At 30.9% G+C, this 19,779-nt stretch overlaps 1 protein-coding gene across 1 annotated transcript in view; it reads left to right on the forward strand.

The window, feature by feature from the left end:
• Positions 1-19,779, forward strand: part of LOC111695364 (probable cation-transporting ATPase 13A3) — a gene marked incomplete in the record, with an annotated part of 40,976 nt that overhangs the window by 7,770 nt on the left and 13,427 nt on the right. The window contains 12 exon segments of the mRNA XM_023464679.1: positions 1,001-1,157; positions 1,430-1,513; positions 5,840-5,941; positions 6,525-6,605; positions 7,757-7,863; positions 8,949-8,967; positions 9,360-9,422; positions 10,788-10,922; positions 10,985-11,051; positions 11,930-11,989; positions 12,327-12,421; positions 19,391-19,465. Coding sequence (XP_023320447.1) covers positions 1,143-1,157; positions 1,430-1,513; positions 5,840-5,941; positions 6,525-6,605; positions 7,757-7,863; positions 8,949-8,967; positions 9,360-9,422; positions 10,788-10,922; positions 10,985-11,051; positions 11,930-11,989; positions 12,327-12,421; positions 19,391-19,465 — 903 coding nt within the window.

Here is a 19,779-nt window from a genome sequence, read left to right on the forward strand (position 1 = left end):
TTAAAGGGACAATCTACACAAAAATACATAACAAATATTAACTTTAGAGAGTTTTATTAAAGGGACAATCTTCACAAACATACATAGAAAATATTACCTTTAGAGAGTTTTATCAAAGGGACAATCTTCTCAAACATACATAACAAATATTTACTTTATAGAGTTTTATTAAAGGGACTCAATGCGTGATTTCCTCTATGCAAAGATGTCAATGTCAGCAATGCGAAAGATATTGTCATTTTTCTTGGTTTAAAAAGTGTTTAATTCTGATAATTGCTTTGTATTTTCCTGCAGTAGAAATGCGCCAGGCACTATTGAAGAGAAAACAAAATTGAAAATAATTTTACAGAATTATAAACATTGATATCTAATTCATAGTTGATCAGACAAAGCTTTAATGGGTATCCAAGTGAGTCGGGTAGTGTCATCTTTGCATTTAAGTGAACGAGCTCTATGAGTTAATCGTTAACAATCTTTAATCGAGTTTTAAAGACTCCCTAGGGTTGAGTTTAACAAGATTTAAGTTTTAACGCATTCTGTAGAAGTCAAGTTTTACGAGTTCATTAATCTAATTTAGACGAGTTCTATCTATTCGTAAATTTTTAACTTCTGTGAGTCAAAGGAATTGAGTCTTTGCCACAAACTCTGATTTTCTAATCCCTATATCTCTGCAACCCAATGTCAGAGATCTTAGATATTTCAAACTAGGCAGTCTGTCAGATCAAATAATCTAAGTTTGAAATATTAAAGGTTTACAACATAGGTGGCTTGGATAAAGGGATTGGAACATTGGAATTTGTTGCAAAGACTCAATTCCTTTGAACAAAGTCTGTGTCGAGCTTTTTATCTAAAAGTAAAAAAACGTTTTTATTATAATTGCAGACGCCCTAACACTATCAAACATTCCCCACACAACCTTCTAAAGCCCCCCTCCCTCTATATTCTCCCCCTCATAGTCTTGATATTGTAAACCGGTGAAGAGAACGAATATTAATTTTAGATAGACTGTCTCCCAGCAAAATGAAGAGTTGAAAAATTGAAAGAAAATGCGAAAGCCAAAACTCGACAAAATTTACAAGTGCAAGAATATGAAAATTTTGGTTTAATTATCTTCTCTCCTTCAAATACATCCCACATTCAATATGCCTAACTTACAGGTAATAATAATAATAATGATAATAATAATAATAATAATAATAGTATTAATAATAATAATAATAATAATAATAATAATAATAATAATAACTATAATTATAAGAATAGTAATAATAATGATAATAATAATAATGATAATAATGATAATAATAATAATAATAATAATAACTATAATTATAAGAATAGTAATAATAATGATAATAATAATAATGATAATAATGATACTAATGATAATAATAATAATAATAATAATAATAATCATAATAATGTTAAGGTTGACTACCTAGAAGTGGAGAATGGGAGAGGGGGAAGCAGGAATGAAGTTTCGAAAATTAACATCGGGGAACCAGATGAAATGGTAGGTTCATATCTCATGTTTATATAATATAGTTGTAATCTCTGTTTAGTTATTTGTCCAACTATCGCTCATGAACCCATTTGCCTAAAATTTTGATTCACGCGGTAAAACCACGGGAACAATCTAAGCTTGGTTTTAAAAAAGCTAAGTTGAGTTCAGGGCAGATTTTTAAAGAGAAAGTGAAGCTAAGGGTTCATAAACTTTAGTTCTTCCCCAAGTAGAAAATATGGTACATTTTGTAGAACTTTGCATGTTTGATATCTTCAAATTCAGTGCTTATACAAAAGAGCCAAATGTAGGCGCGGCGTTGAGACACTTCGCCCCAGCTGAATTAGTTTATACTTAAATAAAGGAAGCAGATTAGATAAAAAAGAATAATTCAGTTAAGCTTTAAAAATTTAATTAAGGGCAATTTTCGAATTTGTTTCGTACTTTTTAATTTAACCTGTAATTTGACGGTGTTGCTTAAACAACCACTTTCCAAATTATCTAAAGTCTGGAGTTAGTTTGCTAAATTAATCTGATGCTCTTTATTTAAATCTTAAATTGCTCAGAATTGGCGTCAAAATCGTCATTTTCTCAAGTTGCCGGTCTTTCTTTTTGTGCCGAAGAAATCCGCGTTTATTTCCTGTTTTGTCCTTCTTCAATAAACATTAAGTTAAGGGGATTCTTTTCACACAGAAAATTTGTAAACCCAAGAACAAATTTAAAAATTAAATCCTGCTGAAATTACATGAATAATATGAGAGGAGAATAATTCAGGTTTGACAAACGGAAATTAAAGAAATTCTAAGGATTTGAAAACTTCTCATTCACAGTTGAACAGGAGAAATGTATGTTAGATAGTTTGTTTTTACGAGAACATTTATGCAAACAATTTAGAATCTTATTCTGCCCTCCTTCTAAAATTAGATCTACGACGGAAACGGTTAAACTGTTAAAGATCTTTTAAATTTGATGGTTTTAATTTAAAAATTCTTCTTCTCTTTTTCATTCATTGTAAACCTCTAGATTGAATTGGAGTTTGGAAATCTTTAAAGGGAGTGTCCGACAATCTATGGTAGTTGAACTGAGAATGTAGTATTGTGGAGAATTGTTTTAGAAATCATTGGAGACATATGAGACTTTTTTACAGTGCATATTTGTTAAGCAAAAGCGTAAATTCAATCTTTAAAATTTTCAAAGATCATTTTTAATGGATGATTTAATTTATGATTTAATGGATGATTTAATGGATGATTTTGAGAATCTGTTTTTAAAAAATTATTCCCTTACGGCTACGGAAAGTGTAGTACATATTCTACAGTAAATTAATTAGTTGTTTAGAAACAGGTTAAAAAATGAAAATTAACAATTATCATCGACAATAAGTGATCTTATTCAGTTATTGGTCTCTGTAATGTCTCAATGTTCACAAACATTTTCTGTAGATTTCCTGGAATTTTTACTAAAACGACATTTGAAGAATTTGAAGAATCTGCGAACTAATTCATACATAAGAAGAAAAATCAATATAATGATGAAAAAGAAATAATTCATTCTAACATTGATTAATTTAAAAAGCTTCAATTGAAAATATATTCCTAAACATCTAATAAGTTTACTGAAGATTTTTTAACAATTTTTTCGTCACTATTTCTCCACAATACTACATTCTCAGTTCAACTACCATACATTGCCGATCACTACCTTTAATACAAAAAACTTTTGTTTTTATGAATATCAACTTTAAAAGATGTTTGAACTGTTTAAACCTATCTCTGATAAAGAACTATATATACCAGGAACCCCATCTTTATTTACATAAAAGTCTTGTGAATCGGGCATTGCCATCTTTGGATAGAGGGTTGATTAAAATTAGTCATTTCCAGCTCCTTTAATGAATCCAAAAATGTTTTAAGTAAAGCTTAAACTGATTTAATTCAATGTATATTGCACTAGCTCTATTGTATTTAAAATTCAAAGTTGTATAATCTTTAACACTTTTATCATTGTAAAAATATATTTTTGGAGCATTCACTGAGAAAAAGTAATTTTCGCAGATTTGAAATAATGAGACAAATTTTCCTATTAAGGAAAACATTGTTTTAACGTTACCCGAGGTCGAATTTAAAGAATTTAGGCCGCAGCTTAAATATGATTAGTTCCACTTAAAATTGTATTCAATGTTTCAAGATTTTAACCGGCTCAATTGAAACCGGTTTTGGGTGAATTTGAGACGCGGCTCAAATTCATTAAATTCAGAATCTGGGCATTCTCTTTAATATTTTTTATAGAGCTATAGTACAGTGAAACCCTCAATAACGAATACATCGAAAGAATTTATCAAATGTCGTATTCTTCACTTTCTGATAATGGAATGTTGCAGATATTTGGTTTTTTAATTAAATGATTATAAGGAACTCTTTAAAACTGTTCCCGCATATTCATGGCTATTTACTTATTTTCGTAAATACTTAAATTTACGTTATATAGTAAAAAACTCATTAAAAAATTGTCAAGACGACATTTGATAAATTCTTTCGATGTCTTCGTTATTAAGGGTTTCACTGTAATTTATCACTAATAATCATTTATGATAGATTTCATTTTAGACGTGCTAAAAAGTAGTCATCATGCTATAACTTTAAATTAGCCATATGATATAGCACCGTGCTTTTTTAACTATAGAAATAGCAATTGTATCAAGACTGATACAAACATACAATTCACAAAATTAGCTATATGATATAGCACCGTGCTTTTTTAACTAGAAATAGCAATTGTATCAAGACTGGTACATACATACAATTCACAAAATTCATTATAAACGTGCTATAAAGTAGTTATCGTGCTATAACTTTAAATTAGCTATATGATATAGCACCGTGCTTTTTTAACTAGAAATAGCAATTGTATCAAGACTGGTACAAACATACAATTCACAAAATTAGCTATATGATATAGCACCGTGCTTTTTTAACTATAGAAATTGCAATTGTATCAAGACTGGTACAAACAATTCACAAAATTACCTATAACACTATTATTTTGGTACGATGTGTTCTTATAAGTTTTTGGACTTTATTTTTTTCTGTCTCTCAAAGGTTCTATTGCCCTTTAAGATTTTATTTTGATTTTAATTTTAAAACAGCGTGAAACTTTAAAAAAAAAGTTGTATCGTAAAACGTTAAAGCATATCGAACTAAAATAATAATGTTATAAATAGTTATTCTGCACTTTTTTTCTGCAGCGAATGATGACAAAAAAAGTGCTGCAAATTTTTTGTCAACTGAACAGTGATATAAAAGTAAGGTTTATTATATCATCATATTCTTTTAACCTTTGGCTTCAAAAATTTATCTTCGCCTTAGAGCTTTTCTTTTTGAAACAAAAAGGAAATATTGATTTTTTAATATCCTCTCCAATATAAAAACAATGCGCACTGTAAACCTGCTAATGTTAAATGTTGACAGGACTCAATATTTCTAATAAAATAATCTATAAATATGTTCTGCAACGTCTATTATATATTATAATGACCAAGGTTATGGGAAATGTATCTGGGTTACAGTGTGAACCAGAAAACTATAGAATAAATGTCGTCTTCATTCTTGCTTTTTCTTTTTTCTTTATTTTATTTTTTGTATTTGTTGTGAGTAATTTATTTTTCTAAATATGCTGTTTTTGGCTGCATTTTTAAATTTAAGAAAAAGAGCGAAATTGTGCAAACTGTACACTGATAAAACTGTACACCGATAAAACTGTACACTACGCATGTACACCGAGTTGACAATGTACATAAAGTACAGGTCATATTGTAAGATACAAGTTGTCAATTTAACTTTAGTTGAATTCAATATTGTTAACAATAGAGTTTAAACTCTTGTTCACATTGTATTCTCGTCTATTTATTTTCATTTGGGGACAGAACCACCTGATAGGACCCCTTGATCTTCAGATTACGCCGATCCAAGGATTATTTCGTTTTAACTGAATCAGTTGATCTGAAGATCACGCCGAGCCAAGGTGTTTTTTAATTTTACAGTATCACTTAATCTTTAGATCACGCCGATCCATGGTTTATTTTGTTTCAACATGACCACATAATCTTAAGATCACGCCTATCCAAGGTTTATTAGTTTCAACATGACAACTTAATATTAAGATCATGATCCGATCCAATGGTTTATTTAGTTTTAGCAGGACCAATTGATCTTTAGCCAAGGTTTAGTCAATTTTTGCAAGGCATTTGACAGGTTTCCAGATATATCTGATGGAGTGTAGAGAATTCAATTTTTTTGAAACAAATATATTTATTCTTAAAACTTTTTTATATTTATATAGGGTATCGGCGGGTTCTGTATGTGTACACCTCGACTTATTGCAACTATAATACTAATTATTCTGACTGGAGGACTAGCCCTGGTTTTCATCACATGGAGAAAGGAAAATAAATGAATAAATATAAAAAATAATTACATCTAAACTTTTGCATGTAACTCAGGACCAATTTGGAATATAAGAGAGAAATGTTTTAATTATTTCTTCTTTAACCCTATCACGACTGGGGGGTCCACCCCCCCCTCTCTTATTTTTCTAAATAACTTTAAAACGCTAAAACACTCCCTANCCCCAGCCTATATTAGACAAAAATTGCCCAGCCGGAAAGGGTTAAGATTCAAAATTGGCCGGATAAAAAAAAAACTCTCTTTTGAGCTGAAATCAGTAAATAAACCTTGCATTTTTTGCTTTATCTTTTTAAACTTTACACTTCCTGGGGGTAAAAAGAATTGATTCTTTGCCACAAACTCAAATTTTCTAATCCCTATATCTTAGCCTGATTGTGTAAACCTAGATATTACAAACTTAGATATTTTTTTATCTTAGAGACTTCATAGTTTGAAATATCTAAGGTCTACGAAACTGGGTTGCAAAGATATAGGGGTTAGAAAATCAGAGTTTGTGACAAAGACTCATTTCCTGTTTAAATTTAAAAAAAGATTGTTCTTGATTTTATTTCTGATTGAAGGATATAAAAATGTTCTGCTTATATACTGCTGTGCCTCTTAGTAGAGCAAGGAAAATTTTGCTGACGGATAACTTTGAACAGGTAAATTAGATAACTTTGAGCAGGTAAATTAGATAACTTTGAACAGGTAAATTAGATAACTTTGAGCAGGTGATAACTTTGAACAGGTAAATTAGATAACTTTGAGCAGGTAAATTAGATAACTTTGAACAGGTAAATTAGATAACTTTGAGCAGGTTAATTAGATAACTTTGAGCAGGTAAATTAGTGACTTGTCTTTTTAAAGGGAGTGACCGGCTATGTAAGATAGTTGAACTGAGTACGCAGTGTTGTCAACAAATTCTTTCGGATTCATTTGAGACATATTTTACTTTTTAAAGATCTGTAAAGCCTGAGTTTGAGCGCAAAGTCGACGTTCAAAACTCATACTTTGGTGTTGGATACGCTTTCAGAGTGAGTTTTTTTAAATTATTAATTAACGACGACATAAAATGCGTACTCAGTTTAACTACCTTACATAGCCGGTCACTACCTTTAAAGGGATTGTTCAGCTAAATTCAATGGATGGTATGTTTTTTAAAGAGAATTTTTAGATTTCAAGGACAGGTATTTTTGACGTTGTCATTATAATGAAGGTTAAATTTGACCTCTGGGTTATATATATTGCGTTAATAATGTACAAAAGAATTTGTTATAGAAATAACTAATCTCCAGCTGCAGGGAACCATTAAAGAAATTGAGTCTTTGCCACAATGTTAGACATTCTGATCCCTATATCTTTGCAACCCAATGTCCTGGACCTTAAATATTTAAAATATGAATTTGGTTTAAATAAATAATGTAAATATCAAAACTATCAAAGGTTTACACCATCAGGTTGCAATGATATGGTTTTGAAAATTTTAATTTATGTCGTAAATATACTCAATTCCTTTGAACATGTGGTCAAGTCTGAAGTTTCATCCTTTATGATATAACCCTGTATACATATATATTCATATAAAGTTGTAATCTCTTAAGTAAACCCCTTGACCGATTTGCCTCATATTTTGGTTGTGGATATTTGGGGAACCTTCTAAGCTTGGTTTTGAGATTCTAAGTTGAGTAGGCTAAAATCGAAATTTACGACCAAGCGCGGGTAAACGGCGGGAGTAAATATGAGTAACCTGGCCAATGCTGGGTTCTCAAGCTAGTAATTAATATAGAAGTAAATAATATAATATTTTTACTAGGTGTTTGAAGAGGATGTAATCTGGGTTGGGGAGCGCCCATCTTATTTTGTAAACAAAAAAATTAAATATGTTTGGTCGGAGACTGGAGAAACTTTTCAAAAACTAAAGTAAGTTGTTAACTTATATTAGAGCATACATCTAGGCTTTCTCTTCATGTTATGCATGTTAAAGGGACTGTTAACTTAATTTCAAGCGACCCTTTATACAAAGACGACATTGCGAAATGCGAAAAGCTGGAGCATTGCGTTTAAATTAAAAAGACTTTATAGTTATGATTTGAATAATATTTCACACAAAGTTTAGTTTGAAAAAAGAAACCTAATATAATTAAATAAGAAAAATTTAGTAAAAAGGTAATTTATTATTGTTATCTACTGTGTGGGCCTTTTTCTTTATTTGATTAAAGTGGTTGAATTAAATTGCCCTTCCTTCCCTTTTGAGAAGAAGTGTCATTTCACAAATTATTTTCTCTTTGCGTTATAAATCACAGGGCTCAGTAATAAATGGGTTTTTATACTACAGAGTTGGATGATGGAACATAGCTTGGTTTGTTTTGTAAATACTTTAAGGTTTTTGGACTTTTAAAGGGTGTGTCTGGCTAGACATAGTAGTTGAGCTAAGAGTGCAGTATTGTTGTTGAGAAATTTTTAAAGATCACTTGAGACCCATAAGACCCCTATAGGTCTGTACGGTGTAAAATTGCTAAGTAAGAGCGCAAAATCGATCTTTAATGGTTTCAAAGATATAGAGATTAGAAAGTTTAAGTTTGTTTCAATTAAGTGTTCAGTTCCTTCGAAAAATGTTTTAAATATTATATATTCATATAAATGCATGAAAGTATGCGAAGCTAAATATATAGATCTTGTATCTTAATAAAATCCTTGCTCAGCAATCTAGCTTGATCCTTCTTGGCCCGTATAAGCCTTAAGCTGTGTTATTCAAGTCTTCATCCACATTGTTATGGCTTCTTTTATAACCATCGTGGTATACTATACTCATTTCAGGATCTACACCTTAGATAATATATTTATTCGATTTTTTAAAATCATTTTTATGGATTCAGCTCTCCCCTCCTCTCCCCTCCTCTCCCCCGTCAGAGGCTATTGTGGCCCCCGCACGTGTTTGTTAACTAACTTCGGATTGAAATTTTGATAGTGTATAGTATAGTTCATAGTCATAATCAGATGTTTAGGACTATACAGATTATTGAGGTATGTCACACTATCCATAAATAGATAGATAAACAGAAATNTGCGCGCACATGAATTACAGGGTTTGTAAGGAAATTAAGAATTTTTGGAGATTATCTTTTTTACATTTGATGAAAAAGTGCAATTTCTAGTTATTTCAATAAAAGATTGTATGCGTCATGGGCTACTATTGCTTAAATAACTGAGATCTCAGCATTTTTAAAAGATATTATCAATATCTCAGTCAATTAATCTTAAATGTGGAAATCAAGAAATTTAAAGTTTGGAATTCTATGACCTTAGTTTCTTTTATTTTTTATTTTAAAGAATATCACTAAAAAATGTTTAACTAAAGATGTGTCTTGTTAATTGATACAAAATTCTTCTTTTAATATTTTTATCTCATTGTTTAGATGTACGGAGATAATTTGATCAAAATCAGTGTTCCACCAATCCTCTACCTTGTCATCCATGAGGTATAATCCTTGTCATCCATTAGTTAAAATCCTTGTCATTCATTAGATAAAATCATCCATACTACTCAAATATTAGGTCAGCTAGTGCTAGAATCTTCAAAACGTTTGTAAATTATCTTAAAGTCATGAAAAACAGATTTAACATTTCGATCAGCATATTTATATATATCTTTATGGGTTTTTGAATGAGAGGCAAAGATACAAATTATTTTTCCTATTTTTAACCTAAAAAGACAATAAATTTAACAATTATGGGTCGATTTTGTAGAAAATAGTAAAAACCCAAGAGGAGCATTTAATGAACGAGAACCAAATCAGTTTATCGTGATTGTAAGATAATTTATAGATGTTTTGAAAGCTCTATCTCTAAATCTGAAAATGGGAGGAACTTAAATGGGCTTTTGCATATATTTCTTTATGTGCACAGAGGTAAATAACTTACAAACCAAACCAAGCTTTGCTTTTGCATTTCTTTCCTTCTCCTTATCATCCATGAGATAAAATCCTTGTCATCCATGAGGTAAAATCCTTGCCATCCATGAGGTAAAATCCTTGTCATCCATGAGATAAAATCCTTGTCATCCATGAGGTAAAATCCCTGTCATCCATGAGATAAAATCCTTATCATCCTTGAGGTAAAACACTTGTCTTCCATGAGGTAAAATGATAAAAACGATAAGTGGAATATGTTTTGAAATATATTTTGAAATATATTTTGAAATATATTAAGCAGGTAAAAAGTTAAATAAATAAAAGAATTCAGTTTCAGTGAATAGGGATTCCACGTTGTTCATTAAATAAACACAACACGCAGAAAAAAGAAAGAATGATAGATGTTAAAATTTATTTAAGAAACTAACTTAACTGTTAACCAATCGATCTATTTGAATCATAGGAAAATAAAATGTTTTTGTATTATTTCTGTTGTTCAAACACGTAGATTCTAAAAAAAACGTAATGTGGTGTTGCATTAAATATGTATATCTTTCAAATTCTCATAAATCTGTCAATAAGATTTATAAACATCAAGTCTATAACAAACATGTGATGTTTAAGGAAGACAGATTTGAAATTATGAATATAAAAAAACTGAGGTCAGACTAGGGCTGGGCAGTGGGCATGTTGCAACGTTCCATCAACAAAACAGAAGTTTCTAAAAATTAACAGAAACTTTTAATTTGCAGCGATTAAGTCCTAAATCCGTCTGACTTATATTTAATCTTGAATTTTTGGCTTAAGATTGCTTGATTGGGCCTTCAGAGATATTTCAAACAAATTGACTTAATCCGTCGAACTACAAAAGAAATGGATAAGTCCTCTCTATGGTATTTAAAAGTTCCGACCTTTCAACAAATTAATGTTTAGGGGTTGAACCCGTTCTATCTGTTCCAAGTGTACACTGTTGTACTGTGGTCCCTGCAGTACTACTGGAAGTTTGCTGTTATCATAGCTGTCACATCTGTCGTATCAGTAACTGTCTCTGTCTGGGAAACTAGACGGGTAAGTAGAAGGGGGAGGGGAGGGGGAATATCTAAAAAAAATCTAAATATTTTTTTTTCCAGCAAAACCGAAATCTTCGAGACACAATGAAATCCGAATCCAAAGTACGAGTGGTTCGGGATAATAAAGGTAGGATAATCTTGTAAACTGGTGAACTGGTAGGGAACGCACAAATTTTAAAATAAAAAGTGTTTTTAAGATGTATCTTTGTAATTTCTTGGCAAAGAGAATAGAATATATATTAGAGGGGAATTTAATAGAAAAAAAGTGTAAAACGGACATTTTGTTGTACTGTTTTTGGGCCCTAGAATATCATTTTATAGAAAATCTAAAATTAATGTTAAAGAAAACCAAATTATGAAATAGGCTGGTTTCATAATTGACCAATCATCATTTAACATAGACTCTATGCCTTTCACTTTACAAACGATGATTTTCCGTTATAACTATAAATCAAATGATGTTTTTATTCACCTAATTCATTATAAAGTTTGTTTAACAGCTTTAAAAAATTCGAAATTGAAATGAATAGTCTAGGGAACATAATTTATTAATGTACTCTACTGTATATAATTTGTGAACATTTACATGATTTGTACACTTTGAACTTCCTTTCAGGCTGAAAGGGACTGCAAAAATGCATACCGAGAGATTCATTAAATTCCCCTCTAATATATATTCTATTCTCTATGTTTCTTGGTCGTCGGCCTTTCCAACTGAAAAAACTATCCCAATGAAAGGCCCACTTAAAGATTCGTCCTTCCATATTCACAAAATAATTTATATGTACAAAAGTGAACATATAGTACACAATGAACTTGTGTACTATATGTACAAAAGTGAACATATAGTACACAATGAACTTGTGATTGTAAATAGATAAAATAATGTTTATTATTGAACCAGTTACTGATGATAAATGTAAATATTAAATAATTATAATTTTATTGTTTTCAAAACTAAACCTAATCTATCACAGTAATGTATTTTTCTGTATTTTATTGAAGAGATTGTCCTTTCGAGTGTTGACTTGGTTCCTGGAGATACTATTCTTCTACCTGCTACAGGTAAACCATCCCCCCCCCCCTTCCTTGGGGAAACTATTCTTCTTCCTGCTACAGGTAAACCATCCTCTCCCCTTCCCGGGGATACTATTCTTCTACCTGCTACAGGTANCCCCCCCTGCGCCCAATTAAAAAATGTAGGATAGTAGTTCTCAAAATAAAATAAAATAGTTATTTACTGAAATTACTGACATCCTAAAGAATCTCTCTAAATCGTTTTTTCTAAATAAGATTGCAACTCCTTAAAATGAACAACATCTTTTAGGAAACGTGGCTCGCCCTCCACCCCATGATATACTGAAAAAAAATGGCTTGTTTCCATTTTCTTGTTTTTTTTTAGGTGGATACACGATAGAGTGTGACTCAGTACTGGTGGAAGGTAGTGCTGTCGTTAATGAAAGTATGTTAACAGGAGAATCTATACCTGTCACTAAGGTAACATCATTATCGTTGTAATTATTAATCTATTTGAATAAGTCTTTATCACTTCTTTATTGGTTATAACATTTTCATGAAACTTATTTTGTGTTAACCCATAAAGTTATAAATCTAAGTCAAATTTGTAAAAAAATCATTTTCCGTTTGAATTTGTTCTGAAAGTTTATTCCATGTTTGCTTAAACAGGTTGGAAATTTATGTATATCAATCTATGTATAGGTTGGTTGGTATATATCTGATGCAAAGGTTGGTATATATATATGCACAGGTTGGTATATATCTATGTATAGGTGGGAATATATTTATGTATAGGTTGGTATATATATATATGCACAGGTTGGTATATATCTATGTATAGGTTGGTATATAATTATGTATAGGTTGGTATATATATATATATATATACATATATATGCACAGGTTGGTATATATCTATGTATAGGTTGGTATATAATTATGTATAGGTTGGTATATATATATATATATACATATATATGCACAGGTTGGTATATATCTATGTATAGGTTGGTATATATATATATATGCACAGGTAAGTACATAACTATGTACTGGTTGGTGTATATCTATATACAGGTTGGAATATATCTATGTTCAGGTTGGAATATATCTACGTATAGGTTAGTATATATCTATGTATAGGTTCGTATATATCTATTTACAGGTTTGTATGTATCTATGTGCGGGTTGGTATATATCTATGCACAAAGTTCTTAAATAGCGGTGGTATATCCTCAGTTTTTAAATAGCGGTGGTATATCCTCAGTTTTTAAATAGCGGTGGTATATCCTCAGTTTTTAAATAGCGGTGGTATATCCTCAGTTCTTAAAGAGTGGTGGTATATCCTCAGTTCTTAAATAGCGGTGGTATATCCTCAGTTCTTAAATAGCGGTGGTATATCCTCAGTTCTTAAATAGCGGTGGTCCGGTATAGTTGGTTTATTTAGCGTTCAAAGAGCGTTATGCTCATTAGAAAAAGTCTTTTTTAAAGGTTTTTTGAGATATGCAGGGGCGGAAAATTCTAACCTATGATTTGGGCCAAATTACGGTTTGGAACATTTCTCCTATAGTAATTCTTTTTTTCTGTCAAGACATTAGAAAAGCATTTAATAGATGGACAAGGACAATTCATTATTAAAACAAATAGAATTTTTATTTACAAAAGAGGAACTTTCATTTTAATAACCGACTGTGTAATATTTATGAAGTGTCCCAACGCCATTTTAATGTTGCTTGTTAGACCGAATCATGCATCGACGACGATTCTAAAAATATCTTTTTAAAGTGTTGGACGAGATTGTGAACTGGTAAAACCTGATCAGACGATAGTTCGAGTAACTCTGGCAGGGACGGATCAGTTCCAGGTTCAATATACGGCTCCGGAGACAGAAACAGCCAGCATTATTCATGTAATAAAGCTTTTATTTAGGGAGTGATCACTGTTTCTTAAAGGATTATTATAGGACAAATATGGCAAACCCTAAAGGTTGCTTGTTTTACTAAAGAAATTTTAATTTCTAATCCCTTTATCTTTCCAACCTAATGTCGAAGACCTTAATTATTTAAATCTGTAAATGCTGTTAGATCAAAATAATTTTATATCAAGTTTACATCATCAGGTTGCAAATATATAGGGATAAGAAAAATTGAGATTGTTGAAAAGACCAAATTCCTTTCACACAGTATACCTGAACATGGATCAAAAATTTCGCATAATTCATAAGGCAAAGTTAGTTTTTGACCTAATAGTCAAAGGAACTGAGTTTTTGTCACACGCTCAAATTGGCTTATCCCTATATCTTTGCAACCCGATATTTCTGTCAGATTACATATTCTAAGTTTTAAATATCGAAGGTTTACACCATCATGTTGCAAAGATAAAGAGATTAGAAAATTTGAGTTTGTGGCAAAACTCAATTCCTTTTAGAAAAATATTGTCTTTTTGGTCAATTTGATAAAATTATTTTTTTCTATCTATTGTCAGGATACGACCCAGTTAAAGAGTTTAACTGGTGACAGCTATGTATTTGCTTGTTATTGTCAGGATACGACCCAGTTAAAGAGTTTGACTGGTTACAGCTATGTATTTGCTTGTTATTGTCAGGATACGACCCAGTTAAAGAGTTTGACTGGTGACAGCTATGTATTTGCTTGTTATTGTCAGGATACGACCCAGTTAAAGAGTTTGACTGGTGACAGCTATGTATTTGCTTGTGATGGACCAACCTTTAATGCAATTATGACCAAGGATCCAGAACTATTCAAGAAGATTGTTCACAGGAAATTTAAATTTTAAGCAGTTTAAACTTTAAAAAGATTGTCTCGCTCTTGACAGACACAAATATCAACCATTGTTTAAATTTAATTTTAAGTAACCGTCCATGTTAAGATAGCATTTCTCGATTCACAACAATACCCTTAAAAGCTTTGCCTGATCAATCTAAATAAAATATCAATGTTTATAAATTTTAAAAATAATTATTTTTAATTGTGGTTTCTCCTTCAAACTGTCTTTGCGGTGGAAAACAGATTCATATCGGAATTTAACACTTTTAAAAACAACAATATCTTTATTGATCAGAAATTAAAAAAGGTACTGCATTGCCATCTTTGCATGGAGGGTAATCTGAAATTACCCGTACAGTCCCTTCAACCAATCAGAAAAGAGCAGAAACATGTCAAGCCAATGAGAAGAAACTTAGTAATCTTTGCATCTCTGCATTCATCATTTTTTTATTTGGCATCATGTGGATTTTTGCCTTTTTAGTTAAATTTTTGTCCTATTTTGCATTTTTAACAATATTCGGTTTCTTAAGGTTGATAAATTGCACCTCATTGCACGGAGTTATGCTTTCTTCGTTGTTTCTATTCGTTTAATAATAAGCCTACAATCTCCATTTTTAAACTTTTATAGCTTCATTTATTATAGTTCAGAAGATTTGACTTATCAAACCTCTTCTGATCTTTTTTGTAACCTAAAAGTTTTTAGATTTTTAAGTTTAAAAAGCTCATTGAAAATGAAATTTCTACAGTGATCTACTCGTTTTCTTTTAAAAAATAAGTATTGATAAAGATAGTTATAACAAAAATATCTTTAATTTATTTTGTGCTTTTAAAATAAATTGGATTCAGAGGTAAAATATTTGCTCGCATGCTGCCAGAACAGAAGATCCACCTGATAGAAGCTTTAAAAAACATGGGGTAAATAACAAATTTAAAAACAATTATTTTTAAATGTTAAATTAATATGCTGTTAGGAGACAAGTTATAATGTGTGGAGATGGCTGCAATGACTGTGGTGCACTGAAAACTGCACATGCAGGTAGGAGAGGAGACCAATAAATAGACTGTAGACATAATTTATTACTTGTTGCTTGTTGGATTTACTACGGTACTCTTAACTCTTTCTACCTTTTAGCTGAAAATTAATTACTTTTTGTGGATTCTCTTTAAAATTCATCCGCAGATATTCATCTGCAGAGACATTAAAGGATATTTACAGAATATAATACTTGATAGAAAAGCGAAGATATCTTCTGAACTATTGATCGGATTTTCGTTGGGAATCGGGTATGGCACTCATAAAATAAAACGTTACTTAAAATTACAACGTGCAGTCGCTTTAAACCGGCTAAATTTTCATTTCAAATTCTATTTTAATTCCAGGTATTTCCTTATCGATGGCCGAGGCATCAGTGGCTGCTCCGTTTACTTCTAGAAACGTGAATATCTCCTGTGTACCATATCTTATCAGGTAACTGACAGGGTGTCCTGTGTACCATATCTTATCAGGTAACTGACAGGGTGTCCTGTGTACCATATCTTATCAGGTAACGGACAGGGTGTCCTGAAAAATGTGAGAATTAAGTGCAGACTTTAAATTCATTATTTTATGATAGCATAGGGATAGACATTTAAGTTTTAAAAGTTTTCAATTGAGTGCCATGACCTTGAACCTGGGGGTTGCTCTGGTCCAGTATAGATGATTTTACGTTAGTAAAATAAATAAAATGAAAATCTTTTCCTTTCTCAAATTATTTTTACAACAAATAATTATTTCAATTTTAATTAATTTCGTCGTTTTATATTGATTAGGAACTGAATTCTTGCCATTTACTCAAATGGTCTCATCCATATAGCTTTAAAACGGATTGTGCATGAACCTTTGATATTTTTAAAATAAGACTTTTTGATCTAACAAAATTCATAGTTTGAAATATAAGGAACTTAGTTACTTTGACATACAGGGTGTCCCAATAAATTTAGAAATTGAGAGAGGACTTGAATATCGTCTTTGATTTCCGATAATTGATAAATGCCATAAAGTGCATTAAAAAAGATTGAAGGTCTAATGAGCTTTCCAAAATGTGGCCTACCTTCTTTGTTGCTTAAAACATGACGAAGATATTAAAAATTTTATCAGTTTTATTGATTTTTAAAAAACTGGAATCTGGACAAATTTCCAAATATCCCCGGCAATTTTGACCTGGGAAAAAGGTAGACTACATTTTGGAAATATTAGTAGTGTTTGTTGTTAAATGTTTTAACTGTGATACTACAAAATTATATTTACGAAATAATCCCTGGTACAAAGACGATATAGAAGTCATTTAATTCCCATGTTTATTGGGACACCCTTTATGATGCACATTTTTTGCATTGAAATAAAATAAACAATTTTATTTATTTTCTTCAGAGAAGGAAGAGCTACAATGGTATCCGCCTTTGCTTCTTTCAAGTTCGGAGTTGCTTTCTGCTTTACACAGCTTATAAGTGTTCTCATGGTCTTTTATGTAAGTTTGACCATAATTTAAACAATATATATGTATATATAAAGCTTTAATCTCTGTTTGTTTGTTTGTTTGTCCGATCATAACTCAGGAACCCCTGGACCGATTTGCCTTTAATTTTGATTGAGAAACGGGAATGTTATTAGCTTGGTTTTGAGATACTAAGTTGAGTGGATCGACTTTTATCGGGAAAAAATAGTTAAAATCGTAATTTACGACAAAGCGCGGGTAATGAGTGGGATTAACTATGACCCCCTCTGCAACGCTGGGTTCCCAAGCTAGTTTGTTTATAATCTAAAAAACTGAAGTTCTAATTTTAAAGAGCCCATTTAATTTAAGCATTGTCGAATATGATCTTTTCTCATTATAAATTTTGATAGTTTAATCACATATTTACTTAATCTTTTTTAAACATGCCAAGTTTTTTCTTTTATACTCTAGATTGAAACTGAGCCTAGTGATAACCAGTACCAGTAGTAGATATACTTCATGTATATACTCTAGATTGGAACTGAACCTAGTGATAGCCAGTACCTAGTAGTGGATATATTTCATGTATATACTCTAGATTGGAACGGAGCCTAGTGATAACCAGTACCTAGTAGTGGATATCGGACTAGCTGCTGTACCAATATTAATGATCGGGAATACTGCTCCTCATGATCAGCTAGTCAAACGGAAACCAACTAGGTCAGTTTTTTTTTAAAGGGAGTGTTCGCGAAAAGTGACAGGGGGTAAAGGTAAAGTCAGATCAATATTCATTGAATAATATGAGACTTTTTGCATTGCAGGGCAACGGGTTGTTTTAGTTTTTTATTTTAATGGGAGTGTTCGCGAAAATCGAAAAAACTAACTGTAACTAAATTTGATAGCCATCAACCCAAACCTTCTATTATTTTAGGGGCAAAATCACTTTTTAAAAAGGTTTTTTTATTTTATTATATATGTTTTCATAATCCATTTTTTAGGCATCTGCTCTCCTTTCTACCGATGTTTTCTGTTGTATCATTTCTCTTCTTTCAAACCATAGCGTACATGTTTATATGGTTTTATGTTCAATCACAAGAATGGTATGTACTCGTTGTACAGTACTGTACTGCAGTTTAGGGGGGGGGATTTCTTTAAAAGTCAGACCTAACAGTATTTACATTTCTCCCAGAAACTGCTAAGCTGTACAATTTATTTGTAAACAAAGGCATTTCCTTGTATTAGTATAATGTACTGCATTGTGCAGTTTAAGCAGCCTAGCTAATGTATCCCTTATGTTTTTTTTCAATTTAAAATAGGATTTTTTTAAACGTTGAAATGCATTTGTTTGGCACAAACAAACAAATATTCTTAAACATGGAATTTCCTAAATATATGATAGTAATAGAATAATTCATCAAAAGAAATAAAATTTTAGACAGAAATTTAAGGTTTGAATATATTTAGGTTTGTAAAATATCAGTTTGTATCAGATCTATGGCCCCCAAACTCTAGCTACGAGCAGACTAATATATTTCTGTATGCGTGTGCAGCTGCTACCATTGCAGCAATAATATTCTCCAAGGGATCCCCGTATAGGAAACCTCTTTACACCAATGGTGAGAATTTTATCTTCTCATTTCAAGATGAACAGGTTTAATTTAATACACGGTTATCCAAACAGGAAGTCTCTTCAGCGATGATTGCAGGAAATTTGTTCAGTATTATATTTCTTTTCTTCATATTTTTTAATTTAAATATATATATATATATGCACAGGTTGGTATAAATCTATTTACTAGTAGGTATATATCTATGTGCGGGTTGGTATATATCTATGCACAGGTTGATATATATCTATGCAAAGGTTGATATATATATGCACAGGTTGGTAAATATATACATGTATAGTTATATATATATCTATGTACAGGTTGATATATATATATATGTACACTGTATAGGTTGGTATATATTTATGTACAGGTTGGTATATATATATCTATGTACACTGTATAGGTTTTGGTATATATCTATGTACAGTTTGGTATATATATATGTATCTATGTACACTGTATAGGTTGATATATATCTATGTACAGGTTTGTATATATATATTTCTATGTACACTGTATAGGTTGATATATATCTATGTACAGGTTGGTATATATATATCTATGTACACTGTTTAGGTTGGTATACCGGATGAAAGAGAAGTGTTTAACTACGACTACAACAGACAGTACATAATGTTCTGTGGTACAGAGGTAAACAAAAAAAACAATAACAAGAAAAACAAAAAATAATCAAACAAGTGTACTGTAGTGTATGGGAGGAATGTAAACAAACTGCAGTACTTATTTTGTAAACAAATTGGATGAGTTCTTCAATCTGATTTTTATATAACTTCAATGAACTACTGCTCTGCTTTGTTTGCAATAAAAATATCTGGGTTCACAACTTCCTACAGTTCTATCTTTAAATTGAATTTAATAAAATTTATATTTTAAACACTAAACTTTTTTCATGTTGGCTTAATTTGATTAATTGGAGAGATCACCATGACACGGTGTAAAGGAAA

Source organism: Eurytemora carolleeae, unplaced genomic scaffold, assembly GCF_000591075.1.
Source record: "Eurytemora carolleeae unplaced genomic scaffold, Eaff_2.0 scaffold8, whole genome shotgun sequence".
NCBI classification, from domain to species: Eukaryota; Metazoa; Arthropoda; class Copepoda; order Calanoida; family Temoridae; genus Eurytemora; species Eurytemora carolleeae.